An 18,818-nucleotide genomic window follows, 5' to 3' on the forward strand; every position below is an offset into this window, starting at 1 on the left:
GATCCCGAACGCTCGTTCTCGTGCAAACTAGACGAAGTATGTTGTAGGCGTGGGATAAAGAGAAGGATTTACCACTCCAGCCCTGGAGAGCTGAAATCCAGTAGGTCTTAGATCTCCAGTGTCTAAAGAACAGGGGGAAGAGGTTACAGATGGGTCCAGTTAAGCTAATTAGATCAATTTGAAAAGTAAAGGGTGGGATGGAGAAAACCTGCACACACTGCAGTCCTGTAGGACCACATCTGTGTGCCCCTGGTGTGAAGAGTGATTTTTACTCCATTGCATGTATTCTCGACAGATTCCATTAAAATGACCCCCCAGTGTTTTGGGCTTCATGTCCCCCCTTGTGTGGAACAGGAACATGCCCATTGGGACTGCAGAGACTCCTGTAGTCTAACCCTGCTCCCCTGCCTTTCTTCTAGTGCTTTTTCCCCACCAACCAGAAGAAAAAAAAAGTAATAAACATCCATGTGAAGAAATGGATGGTTTAAAACAGTGTGGACCGTGCAAACATTTTTCTGGGATAATTATTTAATGCAAACGTAAGGCTGAGCTGAAGAGCGACTTCCTATGACGCCGGACAAGCGCCTACGAACAGGTGTGAGGGACGAGAACAGATCTCGCCCACCTTGGCGATCCCGCTTGGCTTGTTTTCTTCCCAACTAATGAAAAGCTTTGTCACCTGATCCGAGTGTGGAAGCCGGACGAGCGTGTTAATACCCCCCCCCGCGGCGCTGCGCTAATACATGCAGGTGACAGGAGCTGTCAGCAACACTCGCCCCCGGCCCGGAGCCGGGACGCCGTGGGGCAGATGTCCGAGGCAGGTGTCAGGGACATGGTGTAGCGAGAGCAGATGACGCAGATCAGACGTTACTCCAGAAACGCGGAAAACGCACAGCGAGGATAAAAGCGGCGAGGACGCAGCTGACACGTAGGGGGAATATCTACCTCAAATTGATCACCCCCCCTCCCGACAACGTGGTGCTCTAGAAGCGTGCGGAGCCGGAGACACCGGTACAAGCACCAACACCGGCAGGCTGGTCTGCATTGTACCACGGGAAGGGCTGCTGCGGTCGAATTCACTCGCTTCCTGACGCGAAATAAAAAACAGACAGAGCTGCGTGGAAGTACATGCAAGACCCGTAGTCGCATGACAGATGAGGGAGGAAAAACTGCCCAGAAAATGGAAAAGTTGAATGAAAGCTTGTTAAGAGATCCGAACTGAATCGCCCTTGGTCATGTTGTGTAAAGCTATGCAATAATAAGGTGACATCCTCGGAGCTTAAAAACGTTTAAAATGGTAGTCCTGCATTGTTTTCAAACATCTCTTAACTGAATTTGTCATTACTTCACTTGTGATGAATGGAATGAACTTCAGGCAAGGCCAGACTGCACAAACCCTGAGTAATGTAGCCAGGACACTGAGGTTAGCATCCCTCTCCAGCAGGACCTCGGTGTAAAGTCTCATGTGAAGTTCGGCACCACCTACCCCACTGGGCCCACAGTCCCGATGCTGGGTCTTTGGTGTGGAAATTCTGGTCCATGAGACAAAGAGCATCATGCGGTAGAATACTTGATTTACTGGGGTTAGTGTCAACTGCTGTTCATGGGTTAAATCAAGACAATCCACCTACAAGGACATCAGGATCTTTTAGTAACTGCGCAGGTGGCACGATACAGCATTAAAAGCAGACCTAAGTCATGAATTTGAAAAATAAACCTCAACTAGCAGGCCACCTGGGGTATGGGTAGTCCGAGAAATATATACTTTTAGTTCAAATGGTATTTTTTTAGTTGGTTTATATTGACAATCAGTCTCAAAGCTCGCTCCTACTGGTGCGTCACATTCCACAGGCACAGCCGCCCGTCCAGCTGGGAGAAACCTGAAGCCCCACTGTTGCGCCATCCGTTTTTAAAAGCTCCCGGGGCGGGGATGCAGAATGTTAATCTCCCCGTCCAGAACAGGCTGTTCCCAAAGCGGGCCAGCTCGGAGAAGCATGCCACCGTCCGCTGCCACAGCCACTTAAACTGCCAACCTCGTTTTAATGATCTGCAGAGTCACCCCCGGGTCAGCAATTTATTGCCCACCTGTGCTACAGAATTAAAAGCCAGAGCAGCGCCGAATAAGGGACAAGAATTCTGACACACAGGAAGTCTTTCAATGCCTCCAATTTAAAATATTACTTTCAAAATTGTGCCTGTACAACTAGGTTATTCAAAGCATTATCACAGTAGGTACTTCATAGGGGGTACCACACTCAAGTTACTAAAGCTACTAATGTAACATTTAAGGCTACTAATAGCAAAGGAATACATTTTATGAACACCAAGGCAGCTCACCCTTTGAGGATGAGACTTACACCATCTAGTGGGTTCAGAAGGCATGTGCTTGAAACGGCTGAGCAAATTCCTCATGCAAGGAAATCTATTCACCCCTGATCAAAAAGCTTCATATTCCTGACAAGGATCCCGACGACCCTGAGCTCCTTCAGGAAGTGCAGGGCACAAGGCGGATCTACACTTTGATTGGGAGAGTGGATGACACACACAGGGAATATCGCGAGTCTGCCCCCTCCACCTCAAACCAGCTAGTGTACCTTAATGGGACCTGCCTTCAAAGGTTCCAAGACATTCAGAACAGAGTTTAAGAAACCCAGTCTAGGCTCAGATTCCTCTGTTCAACACTTTACATTTCCCCACTGACCACTGACTTAAGGAACGAGTGATTTGATATCTAACTCCATTAATCAATCAAGATCAGACATGCAATGAAAGCCAGTTGAAGACTGGAGCTTTATACTCCCCAGTTTAAGATGGAAAACGGTGGTGTGGATTAACACAAAAACAAGGCAAAAGGATAATCCCGACCTGGTAAAACCCCTGCATTCTGGTTTACGCTCCAAATTGTTAATCCCAGGCTATTTACAATTGATGAAGATCTCTTTACATCTTTGAGGACCTACAACTCATCATGCAGAACCGCCTTTACAATTTGGCGGTTAACCTACAGAACCTGCTGAACCGAGGCCTTCCAGGAAGAGGGTTGAAGACCCCCTAGGGCAGCAGGACCACCAAACTGAGTACCCCAGAGTAAAGAACCTTTGATTTACAGGTCACAGGCATTAAAAAAAAAAATCATTAAAAAAAACGAAGTGACGAACATGTTTCAGAAGTCTGTTTATTCAAAGGAATAGGTATAGTATTTATACATACTAGCGAACAAGACCCTAAAACATTTAGTCAGGTTATTTACATATCAGAAGGATCACAAATCACTTCGGTATCCCAAAATGCAAACAAGAAATAAAAACGTGAACTTTACATTTATGGTAAAAAGAACAGAGGAAAAGCATTCTGGGAACAGCAAGTACAGGGTTAGGGTTATGGACTGCACATTGATACTGGAGCAGGTTGAAAGCCAGTAACATGTGGATGATTAATTTTCTGCAATACGGCCTTTTCCTACACCAGACATCCAACTTTCCCAATACTAGCCAAAGAATTTCAAACAAGTGACTGACCAGCTTGGTCACAGGACACTAAAGGTGTCATTTAAATGGTCTGAGGTCATGGGAGCAACAGGAAAACTATGCTAGGAATAAAAATGCCAGAAAGCCAAGTTATTATTCAACTAAAAAGTCCTTAATAAGGATAAAAAAGTTCTTTAAAGTTACTGATGGCCAGATTTAAGAGCCTTATGTTGGCCTGGAGTCTCAGCTTGCATAAAGTAGCTCATCACTTCACACACGGAATCGGTCTGAGAAATTGGGGGACTGAGGAACTGTGAGCGAAACCTCGCTTTTCTTCAACTCCAATGGCTTGTAACGTCTGACTGGTTGAGCTTTGTGCACCTGCAAGAGTGCAAAAAGAATCCAGGTCAGGGCAGAAAGGAATACGATGGGCAACCATAGCAACGCTTTTTACACAGATCGTAGGGTACATTTGAGTTTTCCACTTAAGTTAGGCTGATTCTTTTAAACTACAAGGGCTAACAGCAGGTTAAATTTAAAGACAAAAATCAAAATGCAAGTTAAAAAAATGTAGCACCAACAAGTTTCGCAGACCTTCCATGCTGTAAAACAACTGAAAGACTACCAGTTGCAGGAAAAAGTCAGGGGGCACCAAGGAGCTGAAACGCCTACCTGCTCCTGGCGGAGTCTCGATATCTCCTCCTTTGCCTTCTCCTCCTGCTCCCTCCTCTCCTCCTCTTCCTTCAGCGCCCTTTGCCTCTCTTTCTCTGCGACAATGTGATCAAACTCCATTCGTTCTTTCGCCCGCCGCTCTGTAGACAACTGAAATCCCTCTGTCACTACGGAATTAGAAAGGGCCTCTAAGTATAGAAAGAAAATGGGGGGAAAAAATTGGAAAGTAAAACCGAACCCCAAAACAAGCCAGGAAAAGTGTGCAGCTGAAATAGTTCACCATGTTGCATGTTGACAGCAGCACTGCTTCTCTCAATAGTTGCGAGATGCACGTGTATCGGTGCAACAATGAGAAATACTCGAGCTCTTGTGCACTCGAACCACCCTTACCCAGCTGAGAACAGGTTTCACAAAAACCTCTACAATACCTGTAGTTGGTCTGTTCTCCTTTTTGGGAACGAAGGGCTCCTTGTGGGTGACGGTGTTGGGACGCGCCCTGAAGGAGGCAGCCTCGGCCTGCTGCCTCAACTCTTCCTTAAGCTGCAAAAGAAAGGTCAAGCTTTTTCAGCCACAGAGGAGCCCGGATTCTGGGAGGCAGGCAGGCGTCCCGGCATAAAAACGGACATCGGACACTCAAGTTCAAAAGAGCATCCAAACAGCACAGGCTAGTTGAACACTACCCCCGACAGATCCCAAAACCGGAAGACCCGGACGTTCACGACGACTTCGGAAGGCTCACCGCTTGCTCCCAGTGTTCGGTCTTCTTGGCGCCCCGCTCATCGATGAGCAGTTTGAAGGGCTGCACCTTGGTGGCTTCAGCCACCTTCTTCTCGGGCAAGTGGACTTCACTGAAGTCAGGCAGCGGCTGAGCTTTGAAGTTGGGAACCTTCAAAATAAAGTTGTGTGCATGGGGGTGAATTCAACCGGCTGCTGCGTTTTACAGAAAACAGCTTGGATCGTGAGGAGCGTCATTAACAGGGGTTTCTGAGCAAGCGAGAATACTGAACGTGAAAAGGGGAGCGGTTTTAGCTGTCCATTAGGAAGGGTCACAAGGCAGAGGGGAAAAAAAGAAAACCGTTCATAATAGTTACCTCCTCATGGCGAAGCTCCTCCAATTTCTTTTCTTTGAGAGCCAGTCTCTCGCGCTCGCGGGCATCAAATGAAAACGGACACACTTCCACATGTTTATTTTCCAGGGGTTTGGGTTGGAAAGGAAGTCCAAAGTGCGGCATTGGATGGGCCTTAATCACAGGACACTCCTTCTCCTGGAACGACAGACGCATTTTAATAAAAACTCTAAAACGGCTGCTTGAACAGTTGAACTCTAAATGAGAATAATAACGTACCTCCTCCTTCCTGGTCTCGATGCGGACCCTGTTCTTCAGCGCAAAAGCTGGAGACTGTGGTACCGTTGGGGGTAAGTGCTTCTTCTCGGGCACACCCTGTTATACAGGAAAGAGTTTGTAAGACAAACTGCCGCCCAGCTGGAGCTCTCAGGTGACTAGACTGGCACGGAAGTCCCCGGCTCAGGTCGGTATCCCCCCCAGTGATGAGACATGATCGGCTGCACACTGCTAGGGTAGAGCTGGGACCGACTGGCCAGGGCAGCATTCCAGCTCAGGATGATGTCACTGGGAAACACCGTTTACACTCACAGGTGAGACAGTGCCAAGTCTAGAGCCCAGACGAATAATGTCTCCACATCAGCACAGGAGTGGCAGCCATAACGCTGAGGAATACACAACTGGTGCTTTTCTAAATAGTTTGTGAAGGAAAAGCATAAGATTTAAACTCAAAGCTGTAGTACATCTGTATCACAAGACACCAGCAAGTCTTCTGAACAGACTTCTTTAGAATTAAAACCTCGTTAGCAGCCATTGCAAATATTAGAAATATGAGATTCTGCAATGCATATTAATGACATGCAAAGCAACATGGGTTTTAATTAAATGTACAGCAAATGGAGCTTTCTCATTACAATAGGAAGACAGAATACCTGGCCACTAAACACTGATTCTTCAGTCATCAGTAAAACCTTGAACGATTGGTACCGATTCGACGTGCAAAAACATTAGACTCAAGATTCACCAAGATCAAGCCAGGGTGAAAAGGCAACGTACCACGACATCTTCAAGTATCTTCACAGGCAGTGGTCTTGAATGGAAAGTATACTCGTCCTGGGCCTCTGGCTTCTTGCTGGCCTCCCTCTCCTGCAGTCTCTTCTCGATCTCCAGGTCGAAGCCGATGGGCTGGGTGGATTCCTTCACAGGAGGCTTCTTCGGCACAAGAGCTCCATCCAGGACTTTGCGATTCAGCTCCAGTGCTTTAAACTTGAACCTGAGAGGACATGGAACAAGAAGAAATGAAGGATGGAGGACAAGCTTGACCTAACAAAAACCGGAAGGCAGCCGACTGGCTTTTCGGCACACTAAAAGCCATACAAAATGGAACACCTTTAAGATGGTTCAAACGTAACCCCTTCTGTACCTTTTGGATTTCAGCTGTAAACATCCATATTTGTAACAGCAAATTCACAGCTCAGCATGTCACTTAGCAAAAAAGGGCGACTTTTTGTCACACAAATACTTACTGGTGAATCTGCTCTATCTCCTCTGCCTCTATCTCAGCAGTGCTCTTCACGAACAAAGGCCGGGTCCGCTTCCTGGTCAGCAGCTGGGGCGTCTTGGGATCGGTTATCTTTAGTTTGATATTCTTCACAGGCGAGGGACCTGAAAGCAAAATAAACTCTCCATCACTCAAAGACTGACATGCCTGGAAACATGTTCAACACATGACATCAGTAAAACATTTTTCGTAAGTTTTTACGAAAAGACTAATACATGGGTGCAAAACTCTCAGAATATTAATATACACTACTGAATATATTAATATACAAAACCACAAAAAAGGGACTTGTTTTAGAGATCAAAATTCCTTTGGGCACACATCCACTTACAGACAGAGAAGGATCAGTCCGATTCCTTCCATGATTAAATGAAACATCCTATACTGCGAGAAGCGCTAAACAGCCATACACCAAATATTAATTAACATTAATAATAATAATAATAATAATTGCTTACACTTATATAGCGCTTTTTCTGGACACTCCACTAAAAGCACTTTACAGGTAATGGGGATCCCCTCCACCACCACCAATGTGCAGCCCCACCTGGATGATGCGACGGCAGCCATAGTGCGCCAGAACGCTCCCCACACACCAGCTCTCAGTGGGGAGGAGAGCAGAGTAATGAAGCCAATTCACAGAGGGGGATTGTTAGGAGGCCATGATTGATAACAGCCGATGGGGAAATTTGGCCAGGATGCCGGGGTTACACCCCTACTCTTCTCGAGAAACGCCCTGGGATTTTTAATGACCACAGAGAGTCAGGACCTCGGTTTTATGTCTCATCCGAAGGACGGCGCCTGTTTACAGTATAGTGTCCCCGTCACTATACTGGGGCATTAGGACCCACATGAGCCGCAGGGTGAGCGCCCCCTGCTGGCCCCACTAACGCCTCTTCCAGCAGCAACCTTAGTTTTTCCCAGGAGGTCTCCCATCTAGGTACTGACCAGGCTCACACCCGCTGAGCTCCAGTGGGTTGCCAGTTGTGAGTTGCAGGGTGAGTTAATGTAAGAGACATTACCCTTCTCTTCCTTCTGTCGGCTCCGCAGGTGATACCGGGCAGGAGTGCGTTTCTGAAACTGCTCGATCTGTTGCGCCATGGGGACGTAAGCCGTTTCCTCGAACTTCCTTTTTGTGCCGCTGGACAGGTTGAAAGGCTTGGGAATGGTGTGGCCTTTTGAAACCTTTGCCTGAAACACAACATTTGCATCCTCACAAACAAAGAAGTAAATCTTACATAGGACCCTGAAAGAGCAAGGGAGGAGTGTCCTACAGGCATGCAAACCACGTGAAGAAAGAAAAGGTACACACAGGCGAAGGTGGGTGCTTCCGAAGTTGGGCCGCAAAATCCACCTCTTTGTAGCTCGTGTCCGATTGGTGGTCACCATGCGGCTTAATCCGGTCATCCGTGCGAAAGTGGAAGTCCACAGGAACGGTATGGGGAATGACGGTCTTTTTAGCCGGCTGACCTAAAGAAAAAAAGGAACAAGTGAAAGGTTTTTTTTCCCCCCCACGCTGAAAAGAAGAGAAACGTTTCGGCTGTGGAGCCTTCTTCAGGTGTGGGGAAGAAAGAAAACCGGCAGTTGATAAAGCAGGGGAGAGCAAAAGCCGGGAGCAGGGGGGAAAACAGTTATCAACACTCAGGTCTGTCACTGAGAGAAGGGGGGAGGTGTGATCCTAGTCTCAGAATAGTTCTGGTTTGCTTGAACTTCCAAGAAAGAACCAAAAAAGCCATTTAGAGAACCTAGAAGACTACTAGCAACTGACTGAAGAGCTGCAGCACAAGACATGTCTCACCAAGGAGGTGACAGAAATACGACTACTTTGTATCAATGCAACTAGAACTCTGAAGCAAGATTTCAGTGACAAAACCTACAGTCTTTCAAACCAATCATCGTTAGTTCAGATAGTTTTAACAAATAGCTAGCAGACACCCATTCAGACTTAAAACAGGAATCCTACTGCACCACGTTAACTGCACTGAGACTCGAAAGTAACTGAACGAAGGGTGATGTGGCGATAGAAGAACTACCATGCTTGGGGTTCATTGGCCAAACAGTTTTTCCGAGTGGCGTTTGAGAAGTCTGAATAACATTGGCTAAATATTACCAATTTGTCAGAATTTGAGAGTTTCTTGTTTTCAGAAAGGGAGGGGAAGCTATCAAGACTCACTTCCAGCAATGGCAGCCTTGAAGGTGGTCTCATTCTTCTTCCGCTGCTCGGCCACCTCCTTCTGGAGACTGTGGATCTTCTCCAGCTCCTGCTGCTCTGTGCTTTTAAACTTGGCCGACGAGTTGCTTCTCCTTCAAGTATGAAGAAAAGGCAAGATGCTCCGAATTCCGTGGTAGTTTCTCACAGCCTCGGTCCAGTTATTACATAAAAGCAAACTTTACAAGAAAACTCTGAACCCCAGATGGGCCTTAAATGCTTTTGCAATATGGATTAGGAACCTTTTGCTCGTCTAACTTGCAAATCACTTACTTGAGCACAGTTGGTGTGGTCGATCGTAATCTGCCTTTAGTTTGGGACTCATTAGCCCACCTGGTGGTTTCTGAAATCGTCTCTTCCCGAGTAGTATGGTTTGCACTCCTATTAAAATTAAAGAAAACTGTCAGTCATTTCCACATTCATCCAGGCACAAATCAAGTATCCCGGGGTGTAATACATTTGAAAAGCTAAACCCTTAGAAAAAGTGAACAGCAGAGTGCTCCAACTCCCAGCGTCACCACTGTACACCCTAGTGTGACAAAGGCAAAAGTGAATTACCTTTTTATTCGATGAGGCACATTTGCTCTTGACAGCTGAGGTAGATTTAAATTTCTGCTAGAAGTTGAGCAAAAATGCAACCCAAAGTTTTAATGGACAATCACTACACAAGTTAAAAAGATTCTTTAGGATTTTCAAACAAAGGAAAAACTACACATGCATTATTAACTAAGATTAATGTAAATAAAAGTCTGGTTGTCCAGAGGACTCTTTTCAGAACTGACCAGGCCCACCTTTGCTCAGCTTCCTGTTGCCATTAAAAATGTATATGGTGCATGCAGCCCTGAATTAAATTATTGCAAGCAGTCTCTCCTTACTGCCTCTGCCCAATTACCTACATGTCTCTCTGCCTTTGCCTGCCTAATCAATGGATTTCCATCCAACACTGAACGTTCAAACACAGGGGCACAACATGGGCTCAGTCTGCCTTGTTTTACTCTGGTGTGGAATTAGTTTACCTCTATCTAGCTCTTGGTTATGGCTGATAAGTGCAAAAAGCATAAAGCAAGGATGATCAACCAGGTGGGCCGAATTACTCCTCTCAACAAAGCTGTGATAGAGAATACAGCATTCACGTGCCTCTGGTTATGCCAGCCACTTGGGAATATCATTAGAAATCACGTACAAGTTGGGGGTTATGAATAATAATTTCACTTACTCACTAAACTGCTCGGTCAATTGCTGATTTTTACCAGTTTCATAACATTATATTAATACCTGTTGTCAGTAATGAGATTTTATACATGAAAACATTGTTTGCTAGAACTCAAAGTTCAATTACTGCTACATGCTGTACGGCACAGATCAACAACAAAAAAAGAAAATCCAGGCATCGTCGAGTTCCTTTGAGATTACCTTTTTCTTAGTTTTTTAACAGGAGGGTCTCCTGCATGAGGAACAGTGGCTGCTGCACTCCTCCTCTTTTCCTCACGAATTTTGGCCATTTGCTTCCGCTGGTTTTCCATCTTCTGATGGCCGGACAATCTTTTAGAAACTCTAAACGGGTGAGGGACAGAGCAGTCAACGCCAACAAGAAAGTTAAAAAGTGTTTTCCTGAATTCAGAGGGTTTTTTTTCCCCCCGCCCTTGGTGGACAGTGCACAGTGATCTGTAATTTCACACCATGTGGAACTCTGAGAAGCTATCCGCCAAGTAAAAATTCACCAGCTCTTGGGGAGATCCATGCCACGGGTGAACGAAGTGGCACTCAGATCAGCAATTTCCAAAACCGGAAAGCACAGTCCAACAGAACAGGACAAGACTGTGCATTTCTCCCCCCATCCCATTTTTAATTCCAGCATGTAAGACTGTCTGACAGAGGCTCCTCCTACCTCCTGGGCTGTGCTGGAAGAGCCTTTCTCTGAGGCTGGTTGTCTGTAGATGGCCAGTGGCTCCAGGAGGTCACCAAGTTTGAAGAAACAGCAGGAGCAGACGGTTTCTCTCCTTCGGCGCCGCACTCTGAAAGGGGACATCACCCAGAAAGCTGGAATAGCTTGCCCTGAAGTTGCTTTAACCAAGAGGAAAACGACCTTGCTTTCACTTAAGGATGTTATGGTAGTGACAAATAAACATGCTTGCCTGTCCCGCGATTGGCATCGTGCACCATGGGTAAAACAAAGGCTTTGGGCACATCGGTCTTTGCTTCTCCCTTAGCCTTAAACGGAGTGGTATGCAAATCCATCGTCTTGGACTCTGGCTCAGCTATCTGGTCTGAAAGCAATAACAGATGTTTCAGACAACAAAAGGCAGGCAAGCCCAGATATAACCAGCTTACAAAGAAAGAGGAGGGTGTAAAAAACGCGAAAAGCCCGAGACGGTCTTACCGAACCAGTGATCTGCATTGTCCTCCCTGTCCAGGGACTTGAAATCAATCACGACCGAAGGCGCGTCAAACTCATAATCGGCCATCGACACCTCCTGCTGCATGTCCATCTCTCCGCCGTGCCGAGCTCCTCTGTCCCTACTGGGGGGGAAAAAGTTTTAAAATCGATAAAACCTTACATCCCGAGTGCAGCACCTGCCTTCTTTTCCCGACTGATTTTTATCCCTACAGCGGTATACACTATCCAGTCGTATCCCTGGAATATTATAGTATGTATTTATAAATATTTAAGGGGGGGGGGTGCTCACTTTGCAGATGGGAAAAGTCCTTCTTCCGGTGGAGGGACAGACTCACTGCCAGCGGATTGGAGACGCGCAATTTCAAAGTTTTGACCGAACCGCCTCCCGACGCCCAGACCACACCAAGTACGTTTTGCTCTCTCCTTTCACCTGACTGAATTTTTGGGGTGACTTCTTTTTTTAAAAAAAAAATCAAGGTGGAAGCCCATCCGGGCTTACCTAACAACCCATGTTTGAGCTAAAGATTCCTCCTACACGCTTAAGAGTCCGATCAGAAAGAGGGGGGTCTAGTTTGAAGCGATCACGGGCAGGAAAAAAAAAACACATATACCTGCATGAAGCGTTATTTATGTCCTATCCTATTTACTTGGGTATAGCATATGAAAAAAGGCGATGTCCGCCTTAGACGACGACGCTGACTGAAGCAAATCGAGATGCTGTCGTTAAGGTGAACCTATTCCTACGCAGAATCCTTTCTTTTTCAATACTTCAGCAGTATTTTTCCACCCCCAAGAGATTACATAACTGTATAGAAACAATCCACCCGACACCCCCAGCAAAAAAAAAAACCCAAACAATACTGGTCGGGTCCGACACAGCTCGGCGTCTAGGCCAAACAACAAAGTAGCCCTAACTACTCATTTCAGCCACAAAACCAGCAAGGTACGTCAACTCACATAAAAGACGTGTATTTTAAATGCACGATTACATACCTGTTCCAAAGTTTCTTCCCTGATGAGTAAGAAATCCACTGTATTTAAAGAAAAGTTATAACTCTCCCCCGTCCTTACTTTACTTGCTCTGCAGAAAATGTCTGTCTGCTAACACCGCCCCTAGCGCCGTTATCATTTGAAATCCGTCCCTTTCCAAACTGGCCAATCAGCAGGCGACTCGCAGCCTCGGCGCATTTCTATTGGTGATGAGGCCGAAATCGTTCGGGTAGGCTTGAGCGCTCATGGGAAATGTAGTCTTTTCATGCCACGTACTACCGACGTAAAAATTTAGGGAGCGTCAAGATGATGTGTTGATAACCATTTCGTGGAAGGGTTTGGGTCAAACGTGCAGGATGTGGAATTAAGGGGGGATCTAAAATCTACATAAATCAGCTATATAAGACATGTAGGCCAGTTTGTCGATACTTGAGAAAAGCTTGTCCAACCCTTTCTAACGAGTTATACGAAATTGTATTGATGGGCGAGCAAGATAAGAGCAGAACTGTGGAGTGTCGGCTTCAAAACCTCTAGATTCATATGCTCGATTTACATTTTAGAAAAGAACAAGCAGATTGTTCATTCCACAGTGGAAAGTAGAAGAAAACACGCAACGTGCAGCCTTCTTCGAATTTCAGGGAAAATATATAGAAGGGAACAAAATTGGGAAGTCGAATCTAGTGCAGTTCTTCACCAATAGTGTTATACAGTATATTGCGAGGATTAAAATAATATCCTTCACTGAGGGGCTGAGAGTCCCGCCCTCCTTTCTGTCTTGAACAGAGCACATACTAAGGGCGAACCTGACGCACGGATTAGGAATCCTAAAGGCTGTAAATGAAAAAGTCAACCCAGCGAACTACTTCAGAATGAACATTTAAAAAACCCGATTCAGGGGACAAAAGTGTACGCTATGGTGAAAGTGCATTTAAAACTGAGAGCAGGGGGAACTACTTAAAACACAGCGGTTCGTAAGATCGTGGAACGGGCTACCCAGCCATATTGTTGAAGCCTCAAGACGATGGCATGCTTGGATCAGTGTGCTATTAAATATCCAATAGGCTCTTCTCGTTTGTAAATGTTCTCATGCGGTCATGTCAAATACATACTCAACTGCACACACACACACACATATATATACACGTACCCCCTGACCGTTTTAAGATCGGACAGCTCAGAAGAGATTGTGTCTGTCCAGCAATCGTATGTATTGCCCCTCGCTCTTAAAAGCCAAGAAGAAAGCCGTTTCAGAGAACATGTCAGAGCATGAGAATCAGAGATTCCAAGCAGACAGTTTAAACGAGGCACAAGAGGAGGCTATTCGGTAAATCTTGCTCGGCTGGCTTGCTAGTTTAATGCAAATTCACCAAATACAGGAAAGGAATTCGTGCTGTTCTCTGGTGCTTTATGAAAAGATCTCTGGTGTAACAGACACATTTAATGTGAAAACAATCAAGGACGACCCGGGTGTATTTTCGTCATCTCGTATTGTTTTGCATTGTAGGACATCCTGTCTTATATTGTGTTATGCTGAATACGAACCCGATTTTATAAACATGTGGTTACATCGCACGCTACTTTAACCTTTGTACAGTTTTAGAGTTCAGCAGATAGATAAAAGTTAACTATAGGATGAAAAAAACCGAACACAAGTGTTAATTCGCTACTGTTTTTATCAAGATTCGTCACCCATCACTTAGGACGTATCTGAAATATCGTGACTTGTGACTATGGTTATTTTCAGGATCTGTACGGATTAGAGGGACGTATTTATATCTAGATTTATATCTATATCTATATTTACATCTATATTTATATTCATATGTGTGATACGATTTTTCTGTGTACTGTTCTGTTCTAGTCTGTTCTTTGTGTGTCCGGACTGTGAGTAACTCTTGTATTGTATTGTATGTATTGTACTATTATTATATAATTCGTTACACTGTGGCTGTGTTGTGTGTGTGTTAAGCTGCTGTTGCACTGCAATTTCCCTCACGGGATCAATAAAGTATCTATCTATTTTGGGGCGAAGTGGCAGTATTCACTGCCTGCAGTGGTACCTCCCCCCAGCGGCCACGGTGAGGCGCTGTGTCTTTAACAAAACGGGGGAGTGGGAGAAGCGTGGTTCGTCACTAGAGGAAACAAACGTTACCATAGAGATATTTTAAAGCGTTTCATCGTTTTTCACCCCGTGTTGGTTTAAAGATGAAAACCAGTCCGGACGAGGGCGTTACAACCTCTTCCTGTTCTTTAATCAGGTCAGATTTAAATACATTATTTCAGACGTCGTGACTGTAACCATATTGAACACGCTTACTGTGCTTTGCAGGGGTTGGTTAAGGGACCTGCCTTGATTAGCTAACGAAAACACTGCTGCGACATAAGAAGGATAACGTTGTGTAAATGCGGGATTTCTTTTTTTTTTTTCCCGAAAACGTGCATTACAAATTGCAAGCCAGTGTGCACAAGACCGAGGTAAAAAAAGCATGACGTCCCGTCGTTACTCGAGCAGGGTTGGTCTAAAAAGTGTCATTTTACATCCCAAAGGCGGAATATCCTGCAGAAGGAAAATTGTAGTGCGCAAAGAGGCTCGGGCTGGCCTCTGGATCTCGAGTGGGGTTGTGGAAATGAGTAAAATGTCGGATCCTAGTCCGTATTATTGATTAGTGTTAAGCGACCATGATTTATGAAGGGTACTCAAACGAATGGGGTAGGTAGTGCTATGTGCGAGTGCTAAATTGTGGTCTTCTTCAATCAGAGGTGGTTTGTGTGTGGCTGGACTACGTTGGTGCTGACGGTTAATTAGAAATGGGCTCCCTGCCTCTTCTGCACACGGGTTTATAATCATGTTGACTCTGCAAAGGTAAATTGAGAATCTTAAAACAACAGAGTAACGGGGAATGGGACTTTTTTTTTCCGGCTCACCGTGGAGGGCCGATTTTAATTCGTTGCGGGTAGTCATTAACCACTTTAATGTGGGTTACAGTGGTTAGTGGTGTGTGATTGGTGCACTGTCTCCTAAAATGGATTACTCACCTGGGTTGGTCCGCCTTAAAAATAGGCCAGTGCAGTCGTTTAATTGTTGGAAAACTAAACTATGTACTATGTTATGTACAGTTCATATGCACTCGTAACCGTCGCGGTTTTTTTTTGCTTTGAGCAATGTGTCGTATCGATTTACAAAGATGTATAGTTTTATTGACGTAATTGTGCCTCATGCGTGCGGGTGCGCGCCTCTAACTGTGCAATTACGGTAGGAAGGACGTAATTGCCCCCGCCCCCTTTCATCGGCGAGGGGGCGGGGCCGTGTGCGCCGTGCATTGGCTAATAGGTTCTGCTTTGCTCCTGTGCTGCAGGGTTTGACAGCGTGCAGTGACTCAGGAAGCCCAGCTCAATTGACTGGATAGGGACGAGCCAGCGGTATTGCCACCAAGGCAAACAACGCAGGGCTGCTACCGAGCAGGACTTTCATTTGCCGAGGTGAGTGTCACCCCGAACCTTTTCAGGTCCGTCGTAGCCTTGGGCTGGGCTTGATGGAGAATGTTTCGCTTGCTCCATTTGCGAGGCATTGAAACGCCGACGCCGAGGAGCATCCGTAGTTCGGCAGTGGATTGCGAGATGCGTGCTGGTTTTATTTTCTGCTTGGATTTTTATTTTTCCCGATGAGCCCCCAAAAAAAGTGCTCTCCAGCAGGTTTTCAGAAAGCAAACGGCGTTCTTGTCTGGCTGCGGCGTGCGCTGTGAGCCCCGACACTGGTGTTGATCCTTTTCAGGGCGTGTTTGAGTAAATAAAATAGTTAGCGATTGCTTCCGATTGTGTGTGTGTGTGGTGGGGTAGGCTGCTTGTCGGTGTTTCGCTCCGGTAGGAAGAGCAGCTCGCAGGGGAGACCGGTAGGCGAACCCTAGGATCCCTAAATGTCAGCCTTCTCCTGTCTGAAATGTCGAGCCTGTCTTTTGTCTCATTTATCTGCAGACGGTACCGCACAAATCACAGTCACACCTACTGTATGTGGCCGGGGAATCCGGCAAAGATCGTCTGGCCGTGATAGCGCATTTCTATGTAAATCTGTCTCGGGAGCCGTGGCCCTTCACATCGGGCTTTTAAATGAGCTGTCGTGGAGGAAGTTGTCGTTATCGTAGCCGGTAAAATACCAGTCCAAATGCCAGGATTAACATAGGAAAGGTTAGGTTTTAGATACTCCGGCCTTTCGCTAGCCGCCTCTGATAACCTGGATGAGGTCAGGCGCCATGGAGAATAATAACAGCTTTGATCATCATTTCAGTCTTAATGTGTGTTTGTCACACCGAGGAACATTTATATGCGTCGGAAAAACGTTTATTCCTGTTTAGAAACATAAATGGCTGTGTTGTTTGTTATGGAGGGAATGTTATGTGTGTAAGATTACTAGGTAATGGCAAACTGCGTGATTATATCATATGTTGGTGTTATTCACATTGTTCAGCCTGTGAATATGTTTATTTTTGCGTGTCCGTGTGTACAGAAACAGTAGACACTAGAAATGGGAAAGAAGACACCCTAGTTTGTAGAGGTTTCCCTGGCTGGGGGTTTAATTTGTGATGTCTCAGTTCCCTGTGGTTCAAGGCAGCAGAAATACTTGTACTTTATCTGAGCATCTTGAGCAGCTCTGGACAGGGGCATTGGCAGCTCTTTGCTGGCATCGGGGAATCAAGGAGTCAGGTAACTGGAGAGTTCATCACTGACCTCTGACCCCTCCTCCCCAGCCTGCCCCTGAGTGTGGTGGTGGTGATGGTGTGGGGGGTACGTCTTGATTTGTGCCTCAATATGGTCTTTTGAGTTGGTCTTTGCGGGGGTCACTTGAGAAACCCCTGCCTGTCTGCCTGTCTGTCTGTCCATGTCAGTGGTCATCTCTCCCTGCAGGGCAGTTCATTGAATTCCTGTCAGTTTAATTTCTGAAGGGTTTTGGTGCCACAGAGAAGATGAGCAGTGGCGCTGTGATAGGATGTGGTGTAGAGCAGTCAGACACTCTCCTGCCATGTCCTGGACAATTAATGAACGCTGTCAGACAGTAACAGACATCAGATTGTTTTCATTCTTTAATTAGTGTGATCCCTACACCAACCCTGTAGCTTATAATGAGCCCCCATATTGGAGCTTGAAAAAAAACAGACTCTGGTTGCCAAGTTGTTTTTAATGCTTCCTGGTGGCCGTGTTTCGAACAAGGTAGTGCATGAATTTGAGATGAGCCTTCTTGCTTTTGCATGCCGTGATGAACGGAAAATGTGCTTCATCTGTGCCACATGCTCCTTGTGACCGGTCCTGACGGATTTCCAAATGCCTTTTTTTTTTTTCTCATTCCGAAAGGCCAGACCGTCAGCCGGCAGCAAAGACACTGCAGCGTCCAGGCAAGGGAACTTGGTAATCCCTTGTGTCCAGAATGGGTTTTGCGGCGTGAAGCAGGCAGAGACGAGCAGACAAGATGTCATACAGCAACAGAGACCTCGTCGTCTACTACATCAACTATAAACTCTCGCAGAAGAACTACTCCTGGGACCAGTTCAGCCTGGAGGGCAGGACCGGAGGCGCTGAGGCGGTGGGTTCGGGGAGCCCGAACGCAGAGGAGCGTACGAACGGCGCGGCCAATGGCGGGGGGGGGCCCGTGTCGCGCCAGCCCCCCCAGGGGATCGAGGCGGTGCAGGGGGCGCTGCGCGACTCCGCCAACGAGTTTGAGCTCCGCTACGGCCGGGCGTTCAGCGACCTGTCCTCCCAGCTCCACATCACGCCCGCCACCGCCTACCAGAGCTTCGAGCACGTCATGGACGAGGTCTTCCGGGACGGGGTGAACTGGGGGCGCATCGTGGGGCTCTTCGCTTTCGGGGGTGCGCTGTGCGTGGAGTGCGTGGAGAAGGAGATGAGCAACCTGGTGAGCCGCATAGCCGAGTGGATGACCGTCTACCTGGACAACAACATTCAGCCCTGGATCCAGAGTCAGGGAGGATGGGTGAGTGCAGTTCCCCTGCCCCTCCACACAGGGGCGCCCCAGCTGGAGATGATCCGGGTCTAGGACCGCGTGTGTTTGCATGGGGGATGTTTTTGAGTTTGTGGTTCATTTTTTAATTTGATATTCACACAACCTTCCAGCCACAGGCAGATCCTTAGCCACAGTGCTATTGCTCCGTACAGGTGCAGACAGGTGCATTTGAGCTCAGTAGGTGGCAGCTGGGTTTCCTCTTGATTAATAGAGGTGAGAGCAACTAAAGCTGTTCGTTGGGCATTGGCAAGCTCATTTGGACCCGAGTCTGGTATTGGCCCAGACTGCTGCATCGCCCTCCCCCTCTGTTTATACCCGTGATGTTTCATGTGGTTGTCTGCTGAGTCCGCTCTTGATGGTACCTGGTGCTTCTTTCTTTCTTTCTCATTCTCTATAGCTTTAAGTCCGATGCATCAGTTTGGCATTGACCAGACTTTTGCGTCTGTG

The 18,818-nt window shown here is 46.5% G+C and overlaps 2 protein-coding genes across 10 annotated transcripts in view; one reads left to right on the forward strand and one right to left on the reverse strand.

Moving 5' to 3' along the window:
* Positions 1–3,161: 3,161 nt before the first annotated feature.
* tpx2 (TPX2 microtubule nucleation factor) lies at positions 3,162–12,469 on the reverse strand. Of its 4 annotated transcripts, none has more exons than XM_069179529.1 (18): positions 12,365–12,469; positions 11,354–11,493; positions 11,109–11,240; positions 10,862–10,988; positions 10,387–10,527; positions 9,532–9,585; positions 9,247–9,354; positions 8,938–9,068; positions 8,077–8,234; positions 7,787–7,955; positions 6,730–6,868; positions 6,260–6,476; positions 5,486–5,581; positions 5,231–5,404; positions 4,879–5,025; positions 4,568–4,679; positions 4,140–4,327; positions 3,162–3,848 (listed from the first exon to the last, which is right to left on the reverse strand). In XM_069179529.1, the coding sequence occupies exons 2-18, from the start codon at positions 11,460–11,462 to the stop codon at positions 3,738–3,740; spliced, it is 2,313 nt and encodes a 770-aa protein (XP_069035630.1). In that variant the 5' UTR covers positions 11,463–11,493; positions 12,365–12,469; the 3' UTR covers positions 3,162–3,737. The 4 variants fall into 4 exon arrangements, with proteins under 4 accessions (XP_069035630.1, XP_069035631.1, XP_069035629.1 ...); XM_069179530.1 differs by having other exon boundaries at positions 4,140–4,306; positions 9,532–9,588; XM_069179528.1 differs by having other exon boundaries at positions 9,532–9,588.
* Positions 12,470–14,485: 2,016 nt separating this feature from the next.
* bcl2l1 (BCL2 like 1) overlaps positions 14,486–18,818 on the forward strand; it is a 30,598-nt gene continuing 26,265 nt past the window's right edge. For 2 of the 6 annotated variants that reach the window (XM_069179670.1, XM_069179674.1), the window contains exons 1-3: positions 14,917–15,071; positions 15,718–15,841; positions 17,705–18,341. In XM_069179670.1, the coding sequence (XP_069035771.1) occupies positions 17,820–18,341 (522 nt within the window). In that variant the 5' untranslated portion in view covers positions 14,917–15,071; positions 15,718–15,841; positions 17,705–17,819. The other 4 variants (XM_069179671.1, XM_069179673.1, XR_011181795.1 and 1 more) reach the window with 4 other exon arrangements.

This window comes from Lepisosteus oculatus, chromosome 16, assembly GCF_040954835.1.
Source record: "Lepisosteus oculatus isolate fLepOcu1 chromosome 16, fLepOcu1.hap2, whole genome shotgun sequence".
NCBI classification, from domain to species: domain Eukaryota; kingdom Metazoa; phylum Chordata; class Actinopteri; order Semionotiformes; family Lepisosteidae; genus Lepisosteus; species Lepisosteus oculatus.

What these genes read in the sequence shown, in the direction of transcription:
- tpx2 (XM_069179528.1), bottom strand. Translation starts at nt 11,462, where the DNA reads ATGGACATGCAGCAGGAGGTGTCGATGGCCGATTATGAGTTTGACGCG. An exon ending in CAATGCAGATCACTGGTTCG is followed by an intron (nt 11,241 to 11,353) that starts GTAAGACCGTCT and finishes TATTGCTTTCAG; the next exon opens with ACCAGATAGCTGAGCCAGAG. An exon ending in CCGAACACTGGGAGCAAGCG is followed by an intron (nt 4,680 to 4,878) that starts GTGAGCCTTCCG and finishes TTTCTTTTGCAG; the next exon opens with CTTAAGGAAGAGTTGAGGCA.